The sequence below is a fragment of the Nerophis ophidion genome, linkage group LG03 (genome assembly GCF_033978795.1).
Source record: "Nerophis ophidion isolate RoL-2023_Sa linkage group LG03, RoL_Noph_v1.0, whole genome shotgun sequence".
Taxonomy (NCBI): domain Eukaryota; kingdom Metazoa; phylum Chordata; class Actinopteri; order Syngnathiformes; family Syngnathidae; genus Nerophis; species Nerophis ophidion.
Genome location: NC_084613.1, coordinates 13,881,125 through 13,897,820, shown reverse-complemented (window position 1 = coordinate 13,897,820; position 16,696 = coordinate 13,881,125). Strand labels below are relative to the sequence as shown.

Genomic DNA, 16,696 nt, shown 5'->3' with positions numbered 1-16,696 from the left:
AATAAATTCATAAAAGAACCAAACTTCATGAATATTTTTTGGGACCAACAAGTATGTGCTCCAATCACTATCACAACAAAAGAGTTGTAGAAATTATTGGAAACTCAAGACAGCCATGACATTATGTTCTTTACAAGTGTATGTAAAGTTTTGACCACGACTGTACATACTGTAGTTGGGTCTTGTTCAAAAACAACCTGGTCTACCATGCTCTGCCTCTGACAGTTGAAGAGATAAGAGCTATATATTTCTCCCCTTGACAAGACACTGTATGAGAAAGACCTTGTGTGGTGATGTATCTGACAGTGGACATGAATGATGCTATCAATCCTCCTCTCATTGGTCGAAGAGGAAGTGAACAGTGTTTTAGTGCAGAGGAATGTACGCACAGTGTGTTTGTATTTGCGTGAATTGGCATAAAACATTAACTTTTGTCCCCCTGGAGGTGTTTGACCAACACAGAGTCTTTCCCAGACTACTCCCTAAATCAAGATGATCTGGGACTAACGTCAACCGCCCCATCACAGTACATCACTTCATGTTCACCTTTATGGTCATCCTGGGTTGTGCTGTTTTCGATGATGCATTGTTAACCAGTGATACATGTGAAGTATTTACTATATATACTTGAATACAAGAGCAAACAGATTACTTAAATCAACAGTCTTACACAGCAACAACTGTGCTGTAATAATTGCAATACCGCTAATATGTCCCATCAAGTTTACCAAAATTACCGAATCCTCTCATTCACCTTCATTGTTCACATTAACTGTGTTTTTTAAAGGAGAACTGCACTTTTTTAAAATGCTGCCTATCACCCACAGTCCTTATCCAAGACAAGAACACTTAATTTTCTCTTTTTTTTATACATTTTAATTGTATGGAAAAAAAAAAAAGTCAACAGAAGTAGATAACGTCCGCAGGAACCTATTCAGCAGCTCATTTTTACTTGACAGTTATTGAAATATCTTGTGTGACATCATGCACAAAAGTGCACTTTATTTGTTTTAAACTATTGTAGTGGCGTTCTGTACAAAATGTGCACATTAATTTTGTGTTGTTTTGATAGGTCATCTTGGTGACATTATTCAGACAAGTGCACTTACAGCTTCTTTTAAAATGTCTCTGACAATCTTGCACTTTCTGTTTTGGAAGTGACATGAATGTTTGTGCCACTGCTTAATAACTGTTTAATAAATACAGTTTTGGTCAATTGACTTAGTTGTGATTTGAAAGTTTAAAATAAGCATATATTAATGCAGTTTGATCAAGAATGTTTTAATGTAGACACATAGAATCATCATACTGGTGGGATTATATGCATCAAGTATTAACTCAAGGCTGAGGCAAAATATCGAGATATATATCGTGTATCGTGACATGGCCTAAAAATATCAAGATATTAAAAAAAGGCCATATCGCCCAGCCCTACTTTCATCATCTTTTGGAATACCATCGGACCATCCTCGTGTCTGCAGTCATCACTTAGTAAAATATTTGAACATTTGATTTGTTTAAGAAACTTTCTGTGATGCAGTTAATTTTTTCTCTCTACTATATTAGTAGTGTTTGAGAGCAGAACCAAATGTAAAGAAAGGACAAGCGATGGCCTTAGTTTGGGTTCTTTTGTGGTTGCTAAGCCTAAATATAACTACAAACCCCATTTTCGTTTGAGTTTAGAAAATTGTGTTCGATCTAAATATAAACGGAATACAATGATTTGCAAATTATTTTCAACCCATATTCTGTTGAATATGCTACAAAGACAACATGCGGTATTTGAGGTTCAAACTGATAGAATTTGATGCCAGCAACAAGTGTAATGCTGAAAGATAACATACATGTTTTGGAACAACATATACTGCCATCTAAGCGGCGTTTTTTTCATGGATTCCCCTGCTTATTTCAGCAAGACAATGCCAAGCCACATTCAGCACGTGTTACAACAGCGTGACTTTGTAAAAAAAAAGACTGCGGGTACTTTCCTGGCCCGCATGCAGTCCAGACCTGTCTCCCATCGAAAATGTGTGGCGCATTATGAAGCGTAAAAAACAACAGCGGAGACCCCGGACTGTTGAACGAGTGAAGCTCTACATAAAACAATAATGGGAAAGAATTCCACTTTCAAAGCTTCAACAATTAGTTTCCTCAGTTCCCAAATGTTTATCGAGTGTTGTTAAAAGAAAAGGTGATGTAACACAGTGGTGAACATGCCCTTTCCCAACTACTTTGGCACGTGTTGCAGCCATGAAATTCTAAGTTAATTATCTGCAAAAAAATAAAAATAAAGTTTGAGTTTCAAAATCAAATATCTTGTCTTTGTATTGCATTCAATTGAATATGGGTTGAAAAGGATTTGCAAATCATTGTATTCCGTTTATATTTACCGTACATCTTATTCAATTTCCCAAATCATATGGAAACAGGGTTTGTAGAAGACCTGCTTGTGCAAATAAACTAACGTCATATTATGCCCTAGTAATAAATATTGTGAATGTTAGTCCAATCCACCGTATTTGTCCATGTTCATAACAAACTAAAACCTTAGTTGTTGTGCAGGAAAGACATTATGTCTTTTGTGATATTTGTTTGCATGAAGAAAATATCCTTAATAGTATTAAAGTATATGAATACATTTCTTGTAGGCTCAACAGCATAAACTGAATCTTGTAATCGCTAGCAAACATTGCTGAACAACATGGACATCTACAGCTAAATAATGAGACAATATGAACTTCACAGCATAAAATCAACTGCAGACATGAGTTGTAGACTGAACTAATATTTGTAGAAGGAAATAACTGCAAACAAATGTATCCCTTGCCCATCAGCATCATGATCACAGCAGCATTACACTCGTCGTGTCAATCGAATAAGTTACTTAGCGATGTACCAATAAGTCCAAGTTTGGCTTTTACCGATTGTTTAATTTGTGGACCCCTCAGATGTAAAGACATGATGTGCCTCCAATCTTTTCTTCTGTAAATACCGTGAGTGTCAAATGAAGTGAGGTTGTCGCGAGCAGTAACCTCTTGGTGATGATAAATGATTTAAATCATTAAAAAAATATTTGTATTAAGACTGTAAAAATCCACTCCATCCCATTTTAAATATTTTTTTCATGATCGCTTTATATTTACCTCTAAACCTTTCAAAATATGTCCAAATTTGCACTGATTCAGGTAAATAAACAAGAAGTAATCATCTACTTAAATTGCCCTCGTTGAGGATTCTCATAAAGATCCATCTGATTCATGAACTGAATTCTAAACATTTCTTCACAAAAAAAGAAATCTTTAACATCAATATTTATGGAACATGTCCACAAAATCTAGCTGTCAACACTGAATATTGCATTGTATTTTTTTTCAGTTTATGAACCTACATTCATATTTTTTTGAAGTATTATTCAATATTTATAAAAGATTTTTGAATAGTTGCAAATTTTAGAATATTTAAAAAAAATCTCACATACCCCTTGGCATACCTTCAAGTACCCCCAGGGGTACCCGTTCCCCCATTTGAGAAACACTGCTCTAGACCATCGCCTGAAACCTGGAAGTGCCCGTATATCCCTTATGGTCAGGTGATTGCAACCCAGCTATAGACATCAGACATGGGACAATTTAGTTAGTATGAATAGTTTTAGTTATATTGTAAAACTTACAAACATCGCTTGGAGTGATAAATGAAGTAACCATACGAGTAGGAACGCTATGGACGACTAGAAGTCGGAACGGCACTAGTAGTTCATTTTCAGAGCACTAAACACAAGAAAATATTGTAGCCTTTCATCCTGCAGTGAGCGAACTCGTGCAAAAGATGGTGCCATAGCACAAACAATAACACACCTACTCAGCGTCTCTGTTTGTTTTTTTTTTTTAAACTATTTGCATCGTCAGTGAAGAAAAATCAGTAAATGATCTGCACTGTTTTATAAACTTCAGGGTTCAAAGCTTAGGAGAAATAGTAGTGGTTTATAGTCTTTTGGTAAACATCTCTTCGGTCGACATCTCTTTGAGAGCGGACATGGTACAGTAAGGGATTGTGGCGTGGCTCGGTTGGTAGAGCAACCATGCCATCAACCTGAGGGTTCCTGGTTTGATCCCTGGCTTCCGCCATCCTAGTCATGTCCGTTGTGTCCTTAAACTTGACACTTCACCCTTGGTCCTGATGGCCTTGCATGGAAGCTCCCGCCATCACCGTGAATGTGTGTGTGAATGTGTCAAAGCACTTTGAGTACCTTGAAGGTAGAAAAGCGCAATACCAGTATAACCCATTTACCATTTGTTTACCATTTTATTGTGTTGATAGTTTGTATATGTTGTTTAGCACTTACAGTAGCAATACTGCTACAGGTTGCTTAGTGTTTGACTAAACCTGCATCTGTTTAGCTCAGCGTTTCTCAAAGTGTGGGGAATAGAGACATAACTGGTGGGGCGCGAGGAACGGGAGGAAATTTCACTTACGGTAAAATTATTTATTTATTTTTATTATTCTTAGATATATATTTTTTTTTTACTATGCTTTCATTTTCTATACACACTGTAACTCACTTTGTGATTCTGTCTGTGAAATCTGCTATATAAATAAATGTAAATTACTTATTTTTCCTCTAAGCTTTAAATTTCTAGGTAGGAGCGAAAGTTTGACAGACATAGCAACAGTAACTAATGGGGGAGGGGCTAAGTGGAACAATCTTTCACGTGGATAGGTAGCAGGCTAATGTGTGGACCACAATTACACAAAATGCTTAAATTTGTGAGTCACAACTCAAAGGTCGTCGAGGCAGAGCCAGCGCCTGCAGAGAAACAAAAATCTGACGGGCTTAATCAACCAAAAAGCCAACCGAAAAGAAAATATGATGAAGGGTTTCTTGCTCTTGGATTCACGGCAACGGTGGTGGGGGCAGAGGAGAGACACCTGTGTGTTCTGTGTCTAAAACCGCTAGCAACAGACAGTATGAGACCCAACAAATTAAAGAGACACAATCAAGTTAATAAGCCACTTGATTTCTTTCAAAGAAAACTGGCAGAGTAGTTATTTTATTTATTGTTGAACTTGATGCAAGTTATACCACAGCTGCACAGTTATTTGATTTATTATTGAACTTGATGTTATTTTATGTTATTGAGTTTGAATGTATACAACTTGAATGTTACTTGATGTTCAATAAATTTGAAAATGTTGAGCTTGGCATTAGCGTTCTGTTGGGGCGATGTGGGCAGGTGGGGCTTGAAAACTCCCCCTTGTCCAAAGTGGGGGATGACAAAAAAAGTTTGAGAACCACTGGTTTAGCTTATAAAACTTGTAGAAATTTCTGGATCATTTGTCCCAAAGTAGTCTTTGTTGTCTCTCATCAAGTTTGCCGTGATTAGTTGTCTTGTTTTTGAAGGGAAAAGTGAACAAAATTGTCTGTGAAATTAATACTGTAAAAATTACATTTTATTATGAATGTTGGTACATTACACATATACTGAACATGTGTACATAAAACTTTGATGGAGAGTTTTGGATTTTAAAAAAAATCTCTATATAGACGATCAATAGATCAACATCCATTGGCTCCGTTGTTAGTGACTTTTGCTAGCGTTTGTTTACGATTTAGAATGCATAAAAATAAAAAAACGTGTTCTTATCCAACATAAAGATTGTAAATGACCGATAACAATCCAAAAAAGTGCAGTTCCCGTTGAATGTCACATAAGGGGGGGGATTGCCCACTTCTGAGGTCCTCTCCAAGGTTTCTCATAGTCAACATTGTCACTGGCGTCCCACTGAATGTGAATTCTCCCTGCCCACTGGGTGTGAGTTTTCCTTGCCCGTTTGTGGGTTCTTCCGAGGATGTCGTAGTCGTAATGGTTTGTACAGTCCTTTGAGACATTTGTGATTTAGGGCTATATAAATAAACATTGATTGATTGATTCCCAACATGTCTCCCTTGAACTTGTGTGTTTCAGTTCCGACAGGACGTGCATGATGCTGGCAGCCAAAGAGGATTATTGCAAAGTCATCAACCTGCTGGCGTCCTATGGAGCAGACCTCAACATGCAGGACTGCGATGGATACACCGTATGTGACGTTGTTGGAAGTACAGCTGCAGCATTTGTCACTCATCTGGACACTACGGCGTTTCCTGTCAGGCTTTATCGTTCGCTGTGCGGAACGGCCAAGAGAAGGCGGTGTTGAAGCTCCTCCAGCTGGGAGCAGACAGCACCATCAGGACCAATTCGGGAATGACCCCTGCTAAACTGGCCTTGCTTTTCAATCACACACAGGTGAAAAACACCCTGATCACCTTCATCTACCAAAAAGCTGGAATCTCTGTGAACGTGTGACATGACGTGTGCAGATTTCCAGCATCCTGGCCTCCTCAATGATCGCTGATCCTGTCCAGCCTTTCAGCACAATGGAGGAAACCCTTTCCAATTTCATCAAGACAAACACTCAACCGCCACCATCAGCTTCTGGGGAAAGGTAGAACATTGGAAAGCTGATTATTATCGTAGTACATGGCACTGCCATGCTTTACTCTGTAAATAAGAAAATACTATATTTTACTCTTTTACAAAAACAGTATTATTTAGTGCATGTTGCGAGCGCGCGCACGCGCGCGCTTTGTGTGTGTGTGTTTGTGTGTGTGTGCGTGTGTACTGCACATACTCACCCACACACATATATATTTGTTTGTTTATAAATATCATAAAAATAAATATACCCATATATAACAAACACACATATGTATGTGTGTGTATATATGTATATATATATATACACACCTAGACATTTATAGGCATATACATACACACCTGTGTATATCTACATATATTTTTTGGTTTATTATATAATAAACAAAATAATTATACACATATGTAGCAAGTATTTCCACACAAATAAATATACACACACACAATCTGGGCCTTGTATTTGATACCCGTGCATTAGAAAACAGATTGTTTTGTCAGGAGCATAAAATTAAGTTTGGCTTTCCAGCTTTTCTCAGCTTGCACAAACTAATGTGTTTGTCTCCCCCTGCTGGCTTTTTTCAATGAGTGCACTCTTTGCAACATAAAACAAGTGATATATCCCATCATTCAATACTTTGGCAAGTTTTATAAATTGTATTTGCAATGTTTTGTACAAACCCCGTTTCCATATGAGTTGGGAAATTGTGTTAGATGTAAATATAAACGGAATACAATGATTTGCAAATCATTTTCAACCCATATTCAGTTGAATATGCTACAAAGACAACATATTTGATGTTTAAACTGATAAACATTTTTTTTTCTGGAAAAAATCATTAAATTTAGAATTTGATGCTTGCAACACGTGACAAAGAAGTTGGGAAAGGTGGCAATAAATACTGATAAATGTGAGGAATGCTCATCAAACACTTATTTGGAACATCCCACAGGTGTGCAGGCTAATTGGGAACAGGTGGGTGCCATGATTGGGTATAAAATTATCTTCCCAATAAATGCTCAGTCCTTCACAAGACAGGATTGGGCGAGGTACACCCCTTTGTCAACAACTGCGTGAGCAAATAGTCAAACAGTTTAAGAACATTTCTCAAAGTGCAATTGCAAAAAAATTTAGGGATATCAACTTCTATGGTCCATAATATCAAAAGTTTCCTATAATCTGGAGAAATCACTCCACATAAGCAGCTTGGCAATTTTGAATGACCGTGACCTTCGATCCCTCAGACGGCACCGTATTAAAAACCAACTTCAATCTCTAAAGGATATCACCACATGGGCTTTGGAACACTTCAGTAAACCACTGTCACTAAATACAGTTCGTCGCTACATCTGTAAGTGTAAGTTAAAGCTCTACTATGCAAAGCGAAAGCCATTCATCAACAACATCCAGAAATGTCGCCGGATTCTTTGGGCTCAAGATCATCCAAGATGGACTAATGCAAAGTGGAAAAATTGTTTTTGGAAATTTTCGACATCGTGTCATCCGGACCAAAGGGGAAGCGAACCATCCAGACTGTTATCGACGCAAACTTCAAAAGCCAGTATCTGTGATAGTATGGGGGTGCCTTCGTGCCCAAGGCACTGTGAAGGCACCATTAGTGCTGAAAGATACATACAGGTTTTGGAACAACATATGCTGCCATCTAAGTGCCGTCTTTTTCATGGACGCCCCTGCTTATTTCACCAAGACAATGCTAAGCCACATTTAGCATGTGTTACAACAGTGTGGCTTCGTAAAAAAAGAGTGCGGGTACTTTCCTGGCCCGCCTGCAGTCCAGACCTGTCTCCCATTGAAAATGTTTGCCGCATTATGAAGCGTAAAATACGACAGCGGAAACCTCGGACTTTTGAACGACTGAAGCTCTACATAAAACAAGAATGGGAAAAAAATTCCACTTTCAAAGCTTCAACAATTTGTTTCCTCTATTCCCAAATGTTTATTGAGTGTTATTAAAAGAAAAGGTGATGTAACACAGTGGTGAACATGCCCTTTCTCAACTATTTTGGCACGTGTTGCAGCCATGAAATTCTTAGTTAATTATTATTTGCAAAAAAAAAATAAAGTTTATGAGTTTGAACATCAAATATCTTGTCTTTGTAGTACATTCAATGAATATGGGTTGAAAAGGATTTGCAAATATTGTATTCCGTTTATATTTACATGTAACACAATTTCCCAACTTATATGGAAATGAGGTTTGTATTTGACTTGACAGACTGAAATAATATACATTATTTCTATTTTGCCCTCAGTGTCCCCAAACTGGATGAGCTGGAACTCTTCCTGCATGGCCTCCATCTCAGCCACCTTACTGACGTTATACATGTACGTAGAAATATTTGTTTTCTATTGTTCCCATATCTCCCTTCTGGAACATCACTGATTTTATGGTAGCTGATCTGCAGGTGAGCTTTTACAGTAACCGATGTGAGAAGGTATGACATATTCTTGTAATGAGGTGTGCAGTTTACATATTTGACTGTACATAGTCATAATAGCTCAAATTGACTGATTTGGCTTGACCCAAATGAACACTCAGTATCTTGAGGCGGTCTGGATGGGAGAATGAGGGCTGAGTTTGATAGATGCAGGTGTTGGCCATGCAGGCACATCTGCTGCACCTGGTCAACTTCTCCCATACCTTCACAGGAGAAGGACATCACCTGGAGCGACCTGTTGACCATGGACAAGGAGAACCTGGAGAAGGTAGAGGGTGACTACAACCTCTTTGTCAATGTCAGCAAGAACACAATGAGGGTAGCTGCTCATGTTCAGGCTGGACTTCCACACACACAGGACACTGATGTGCTTCATTGACACCAGCTCTTGAAGATACATCACTTTAAAGGGGAACTGTACTTATTTTGGAATTTTCTCTATCATCCACAGTCCTTACGAACGTATGCGTTTTTCTTCTTTTTTATGCATTCTATAGCATAAATACATTTTAGCAAAAGTCAGCTCGCAGCGCCAATGGGAGTCGAGATATTCCGCCTCTTAAGCGTTGTAAAACATCCTAACACCTCCATCAATGTTTTATATGCACATTCTAAGTATATATGTAATGTAGTAACATTCATAAGAACATGTAATATTTACATTTTTTGGTTCAGTTTAAGCATACAACGGCAAATTAATTTCAAAGACGTGTCCGATTGTTCACTTCTCCTTCAACAACAAGACTACTAATCATGGCAGACTTGATGAGGGACAACAAAGACTACTTCAGGACAAATGATGATCCAGAAACTTCTGTTTTTAAATCTGAATACAGAGTATTCAGAGGGTATTCACAGTGCTTCACTTTTTCCACATTTTGTTATCTTACAGCCTTATTCAGAAATGTAATGAACTATTTTTTTGTCCTCAAAATTCTCCACACAATAACCCGTAATGTCAATAAGAAAAAGTTTTTTTATTTTGTTTTTTTTAGTTATTTTTTATTTGTTAAAAAAAAATCACACCTAGACAAGTACTGACAGCCTTAGCTCAAAGCTTTGATGATGCACCTTTGGCAGCAATTCTAGCCTCAAATCTTTTTGAATACGATGTTACAAGCTTGGCACACCTATCCTTGGGCAGTTTCAACCATTCTTCTTTGCAGCACCTCAAGCTCCATCATGTTGGATGGGAAGGTTTTTATCCAGGATGTGTCTGTACATTGCTGCATTTATCTTTCCCTCTATCCTGACTATTCTCTTAGTTCCTGCTGCTGAAAACCATCCTCACACCATGATGCTGCCACCACTCTGCTTTACTGTTGAGATGGTATTGGCCTGGTGATGAGAGGTGCCTGGTTTCCTCCAAAAATGATGTTTGGCATTCACGCCAAAAAATTCCATCTTTGTCTCATCAAACCATATTATTTAGTTTCTCATGGTCTGAGAGTCTTTTAGATGCATTTTGGCAAGCTGTGACTAAGAAATGGCTTCTGTCTGGCCACTCTACCATACAGGCCTTCTGGAAGGTTCTTCTCTCTCCACAGAAGAATGCAATAGCTATGACTGTGTGAACTTGGCCTTGGTCACCTCCCTGACTAGACTAAGATGAATGCATAAATATATAGACACATCCGGGATGAAAACCTTCCCATCCAACCCGATGGAGCTTAAGAGGTGCTGCAAAGAGGAATGAGAGAAAGTGCCCAAAGATAGGTCTGCCAAACGTGTGGTATTGTATTCAAAAAGACTTGAGGTATAATTGCTCCCAGAGATGTATCAACAAAGGATTGAGCAAAGACTGTGAATACTTCTGTACATGTGGTGGTTTTATTTTTTAGTTGTAATAAATTGACAAATATTTTTAAATAGAACAATACAACATTTCCACATGGTTATTATTGGGTATTGTTGGTAGAATCTTGAGGACAAAAACAAATCCATTTTGGAATAAGACTATAACACAAAATGTGGAAAAAGTGAAGCACTGTGAATACATTCCGGATGCTCCGTATAAGGAGGATGATCTTCAAGTTTTAGAAGCTATGTGCTAAACAGCTGCAGCTTTATTAAAACACTAATCATCATGTAGCATTATTGCTAAGTGCTAGACAAGATATACAAACTATAATAAAACAGTCGCTTACTGTACAATGTCTTCTCTCACTGGAATAAAGACTGATGGGATGTGTATATCTTCCCCTTCACATGAACAATTTATCATAACCCTCACGCAGGTTATATTTATAAAAAATAAAAAAAAAAAGTGTCGCAAAAGAGCGTCTTTTCGTGTCTTTCTGGTCATCTCCAGGTCAAAGTGAACCAACTTGTGGATTTATTGTCCACAACTTTCTGCTATCCAGGTGAGAGGCATGATTTATAATCTACAATAAACTTTCACTAATTTAGAGGTGATGCAGCAGCTCAACATGTTGATATAGCAGCATAAGCTAGTTAGCTGTGTGATCATGGCACCAATAAAACTTAGTTGGCGCTTGTAATAAGAATATTACTAATTCTTGTTAATATTCACGTCATGACATGTAAATTAATTGTTTTTGGGATGTTTTTTTAGAGGACTTTATGGGTGCAAATGATACTTCTATTGATATCCAGCTCTTACATGACTTTGAGTCAAGTAAGTGTAATTCTCCTTTAAGTGTAGAAGTATAACCTCACCAACCATCCACAGCAGTTTGATATCGCCTGATGACTCGTTTCTACTAAAACTGTTAACCGTGGTAAATTCAACTCATTTGATTGAATACCTACTGTTTACGTGTGCTAGGTTGGTATCACAGACCCAGAGGAGCAGCAGAAGTTGCTGAGTGCTGCGCAGCAGGTGCACTTGGACAAGGTGGACCTGGACACAATTGAGCAACTCGGAGTGTCAGATGCCGGGTTAGTACACGTTTTGATACTCTTGCTTCTACCAAGTACTATCTAAAATGATATAGTAATACAACATAACGCTGGAAGCACAAAGGCTGGAAGTTGTCCATCAGACCTGCGAGTATCTTCCTGTCCTGGCCCCTACTCATCACCTTTAGTGGGAATCTAATGGTTGAAGTGGTTCAAATGTGATGATTTGTACGGTGAGAGGTGAGGAGAGGTTGCATTGAGAAGAAGAGATCCAAACATAGCCGTCTCAACACACCCCATCACTTCATGAAGACTCAGCCAGACCAGGTCTGTGAACTGCCCAGGCTAGACGTCCGAGTCAGGACACGGGGGAAGGCTTGTCTAGGGCCTGACCCTCTTCTGAGGGTCCTCACTTTACTCAGGACAACTTTGGCTTTTCATACCTGTGGTAGACATGAAGGCAGTTTTTAGCGACCGATAAAACTGATGTCGAGTGGTCTGCAGCAAAAGTGTGCAGACTGTCTGATGGTGCAGCAGATGGTGAAGGTGGCCAATCAAACACATTGCTTGTCTGACAATTCATCGAAACAAGAAGAAATAAAAGCACACACATATTTCCCTTCATAAAACAACAAAGCATAACACAACATAACATATTTGTACGGGTGCGCTGTCATCACTCCGCTAGACAAACTAGGAGCCAAGAGAAGGGAGGCGAGGCCGCTTGACACTGTTTACACTCTTCACTCTGACAGAGTGTTTTTCTCCAAGGCAAATGTACCGTTAAGATAACACCGATCAATATCTAGACGGCGGGCAGAGGTGGAATACAACAACTTATCATGGAAGGTTCCCTGCTCACCTGTTTGCTAATGTGCTTTTCAAGAGCAACAATGTTTTTAGCCACCTCTGATTGTATGGTTTATTGGTACTAATAGATTACCGCAGTACTAATGAATCAAACACGGTACTATACTGCCTCTGAAAAATATAGGCCCATTGTTTTCCTCCAACAGGCATGACCGTGCACCGTCATGTCGTAACTGCTGGTTTTACGACCGGAGGAGCATGTTCGGCAACGCACACGCATTGAGTACTTACAAGCAGAAATGCTTGTAAGTAAATCGACAGAAAGGGAGAATGGACGCATTTTGGCCTAAACACTAACGATAAAGGTCAAGCTATAACCAGTGTTTGTAATAATGGCGTTAGGAATGCCATTACTTTTACTAATAACGCGTAATCTAATTACTTTTAGGTCCGTTACAAAGCCGTCAGTGGTAGCTTGATGTATTGTGGCACAATACTTTTGATGTGGTTTTATGTCAACAAAACATTGTCATAAGTGCAGCAAGTTCACTGCAGGAAATATCTATTTACTTCCGAAAGCAACATGCTGAACTGCACTAAAATGAACTTGATATCAAATAGGAAGAGACAATATCACACTGTGACACAGCAGACAAAAACACGTACACAATGGGAATATTGAAAAAAATCAATGATTGAAGTGACAAACTTGCCATCCAAACAATATACTGTTTGTTGACAAGAAGATATGACAGAAATGGCAGCTTATTCAATCTTTATATTAAGCAGAGGTAACACCATCCGGTGAAAAGATTCAAAAGAGCTGGCGTCAGATTTGCGCTGCTAACTGCTAAAGCTAAAAAACACAGCTCTCTTAAAACCCTCGATGTCACATGTCACTAGGCAACAGACCCCGCCTTTTAAGACAAAGACTCCGCACACTTGTTTCTTACAAGAATCGTCCCTGCAGGACGAGAAATAGCTAAACATGCCTCACTACACACTGTAGGAGGATACAATACCTACCTGATAACAGCAAGCTAGCACTCCTCAATGTAAACAAAAGGGTGGGTCAACACAGATATGGATTGTAATGATACCAAGTACAAGAGCTGTATATAGTCGATACTACAATGATTACATTGAGATTTTTTTTTATCATCACAAAATGTTTTTTTTACTGATTTTAAAATGTTTTATGTTTATAAACTTAGGAACTACGTCGCTGGACAAAGAAGAAATTTAAATATGACCAATGTATGATCCTGTAACTACTACAAATTTGTGGTATCATCCAAAAATAATGTAAAGCATCCAAACAAAAGAATATGTGATTATAACATTTAAAAAAAAGTGTAGATAGAACATGTTAAAACAGGAAGTAAGCAGATATTAAAAGTAAATGAACAAGTAGATGAATAATCAATTTTCTACCGCTTGTCCATCATGTTGACAAAATAAAAGAATGACAAATGACACAATATGATACTGCATATGTCAGCTGCCAAATTAGGAGCCTTTGTTTGCTTACTTACACACATACGTTTCATGTACTTTAAGATTTTTAGTTAAAATAAAGCCAATGGGTCATTGTTTGTGGTACCCTTTTAATTTAGAAAATTATTTTTAAAGTACTGAAATATTGGTATTAGGAGAATCCTACAACCAACGTATTCACTTAGTTTGCCTGCTAGTACAGTTGTCTTCCTCACTGTTGCACATTTTTCAACATGTTCTTCAGGAGCGAGGAGCTGCTTAACTTCCTAATCAAACTGAAGCAACACTGCTGCTGCCTGACTGAAAGGGTTCATGATACCATCAGCCGCTTCCCCACGCACGTTTCCCAGGTACACTTGGCACATTCTGATGAATTAACAATACTACTTTTGATTTTGATTAGTATTTTTGATGTAAACAGAGGTCACAACACAGTATATTACCTGAGTGCGTGTGGCTACAGGAAAGAGTTGCCAAATAGGAAACATTTTCTGACTTCTTTGCATTCATGTTATAGAATGTGACATTTTCCTTGATGATAATGTTAGTAAACGATCTAGTAGAAATTGTCATACATTACAAAAAGAGGTTGGTGGATGAGCATAAATCTAAAGGTCAAATATGGTGTAGAAATGCACCCAACTGCAGGGAATATCGTCTTCATTTTCAACATTTTCTTTCGAGGCTTGCATGGCAGCACTTCATACTGAGTTTTCCTCTTTTTTTTTTCCCCTCAGTGTGCTCACATGCCTGATACAGCATGTATAAAAAACTTTGGCGGAGGTTTTTTTAAGAGCGCTTTACAAGGGAACTAGAGAGACTCTCCTTAACTCCATTGTTAGCTTATCTTTGCAGATGCTTATTTGCAAGTTAGAATGCATAAAAAAAGAAAAACCTAGGGATTGTGAATTATATTGTTCACAATCACTGTGAGAGACAAGAACACACGTCCTTTTATTTATTTATTTTTTTGCGATTTTAAATATAAAAAATGCTTGAAAGATGCAGCCTTGTCGATAATGATACAAGCAATAAGTCATGCGTGTTATTACAACCACAGTCCATACGCTGTCTGGCTAGCTTTGTGCAAACAAAACATGAAATAATACTTTACAAGTACTGTAAAATTATTGTTTTTCAGTCAGTACAGACTGGTGTCCTATCACATTGTGTTGTGCATTACAAACTTAAAAGCCATTTGACTGCTGATGCAGAAGTTAGCTAACCTCTTGCAGTAGTTAGCTTTTATGGTTTCTATGTACTAATGTCTTAGTAAGCTAGAAAAAGAGTTCCTCAGTTTTCACTCTTACTGTAACAATGTCACTACAGCTTGGTTATTATACAGGTTACGGAAAGGGAACTAAGTTTTTTCAATGCATTTTTAAAGTGATTTAGAGGTCGACTTGATTGCTCCCATTAGCTGCCATTGCTAGTCACCAAAACGAGCCGATTTTTATGTTAGAAAGCAAAAAAAGCTGTCTCTTATGATTGTGAATGATAAACAAAATTCCAAAAAAAGCTCAGTTCCCCTTTCAGCTCTCTTTAGGACAGGTGGTCACTGCCAAGTGTTGCCCCAATGCAAGTGGTCTTTATCAGCAAATATTCGAAACTTTTTGCAAAATTCAACATTTTCTTAAGTCCCTGCATTGGCTCCCTGTTTAAGGTTCCATTACTAGTTTTAAAAATCACCCCTTGCAGAGCCACTTGGATTTAGCAAGTAGCAGAACAAAAAGGCTATTTAGATCCCACCTGTGGGACAGCCTGCTGGAGAGCATTAAATACTTTACATCAGGCTTGTTAAGAAACATTTTAAAACTCTCCTTCAGACATCAAGCTACAGGAGGTGATGGCAGGATTTTCCCAGAAATATTTGGAACCTTCAACCAACCATCTTTGTCTTCTTTTCTATTGGATTTATTCTTGATATATTTACTTTTCTTTGTTATTTTGATTGATTGATTGATTGAAACTTTTATTTGTAGATTGCACAGTACTGTACATATTCCGTACAATTGACTACTAAATGGTAACCCCCGAATAAGTTTTTTAACTTGTTTAAGTCGGGGTCCACATAGATCAATTCATGGTATCTTCATCTCCTTTGCTGTCTTCCTTTTCTCGTACTTATTTTATTTTTATTTTTTTAAATGTTTATGTTACCTATTCTCTAATGTGGATCACTCATAGGTAGTGTTTTCCACAAACCTCATTACCAATGGTGGAGTTTGTTTATGTTTTTTCAGACTAAAGCACACATGCGTTGCCTATGTCTGAAAAGTGCTGTACGAAATAAGTTTTGATGTAATGTAGAGATCGACCCATTATGGGGGCTGAAATTTTGCATTTTGACGTTTATCCGTATTTCCCCCGTTTTTATTTTTTTCTTTGCAACTCCAGAACTCCATCGGCAGATACAATTTATGCACATGATGCCAGTATTTGGTAATAAAAACAATGAAATAATTGAAGTAGACGAATGATAAGCACTGCTCAAGCACCCGCCCGCTTGCCCTGCATGAGAAACGTTCTCATATTTATTTAAGAATATAAAATACTCTCATGGTCAATCATGCTCCATAAATGTTTTGATATCCAACAAG

The 16,696-nt window shown here is 38.0% G+C and overlaps 1 protein-coding gene across 1 annotated transcript in view; it reads left to right on the top strand.

The window, feature by feature from the left end:
- The window catches only part of asz1 (ankyrin repeat, SAM and basic leucine zipper domain containing 1), a 48,657-nt gene that overhangs the window by 28,482 nt on the left and 3,479 nt on the right, over nt 1-16,696 (top strand). The window contains exons 5-11 of the mRNA XM_061894311.1: nt 5,964-6,075; nt 6,147-6,281; nt 6,356-6,480; nt 8,742-8,814; nt 9,139-9,195; nt 11,716-11,828; nt 14,341-14,446. Of these exons, the coding sequence (XP_061750295.1) occupies nt 5,964-6,075; nt 6,147-6,281; nt 6,356-6,480; nt 8,742-8,814; nt 9,139-9,195; nt 11,716-11,828; nt 14,341-14,446 (721 nt within the window). The remainder of the gene's footprint in view (nt 1-5,963; nt 6,076-6,146; nt 6,282-6,355; nt 6,481-8,741; nt 8,815-9,138; nt 9,196-11,715; nt 11,829-14,340; nt 14,447-16,696) is intronic.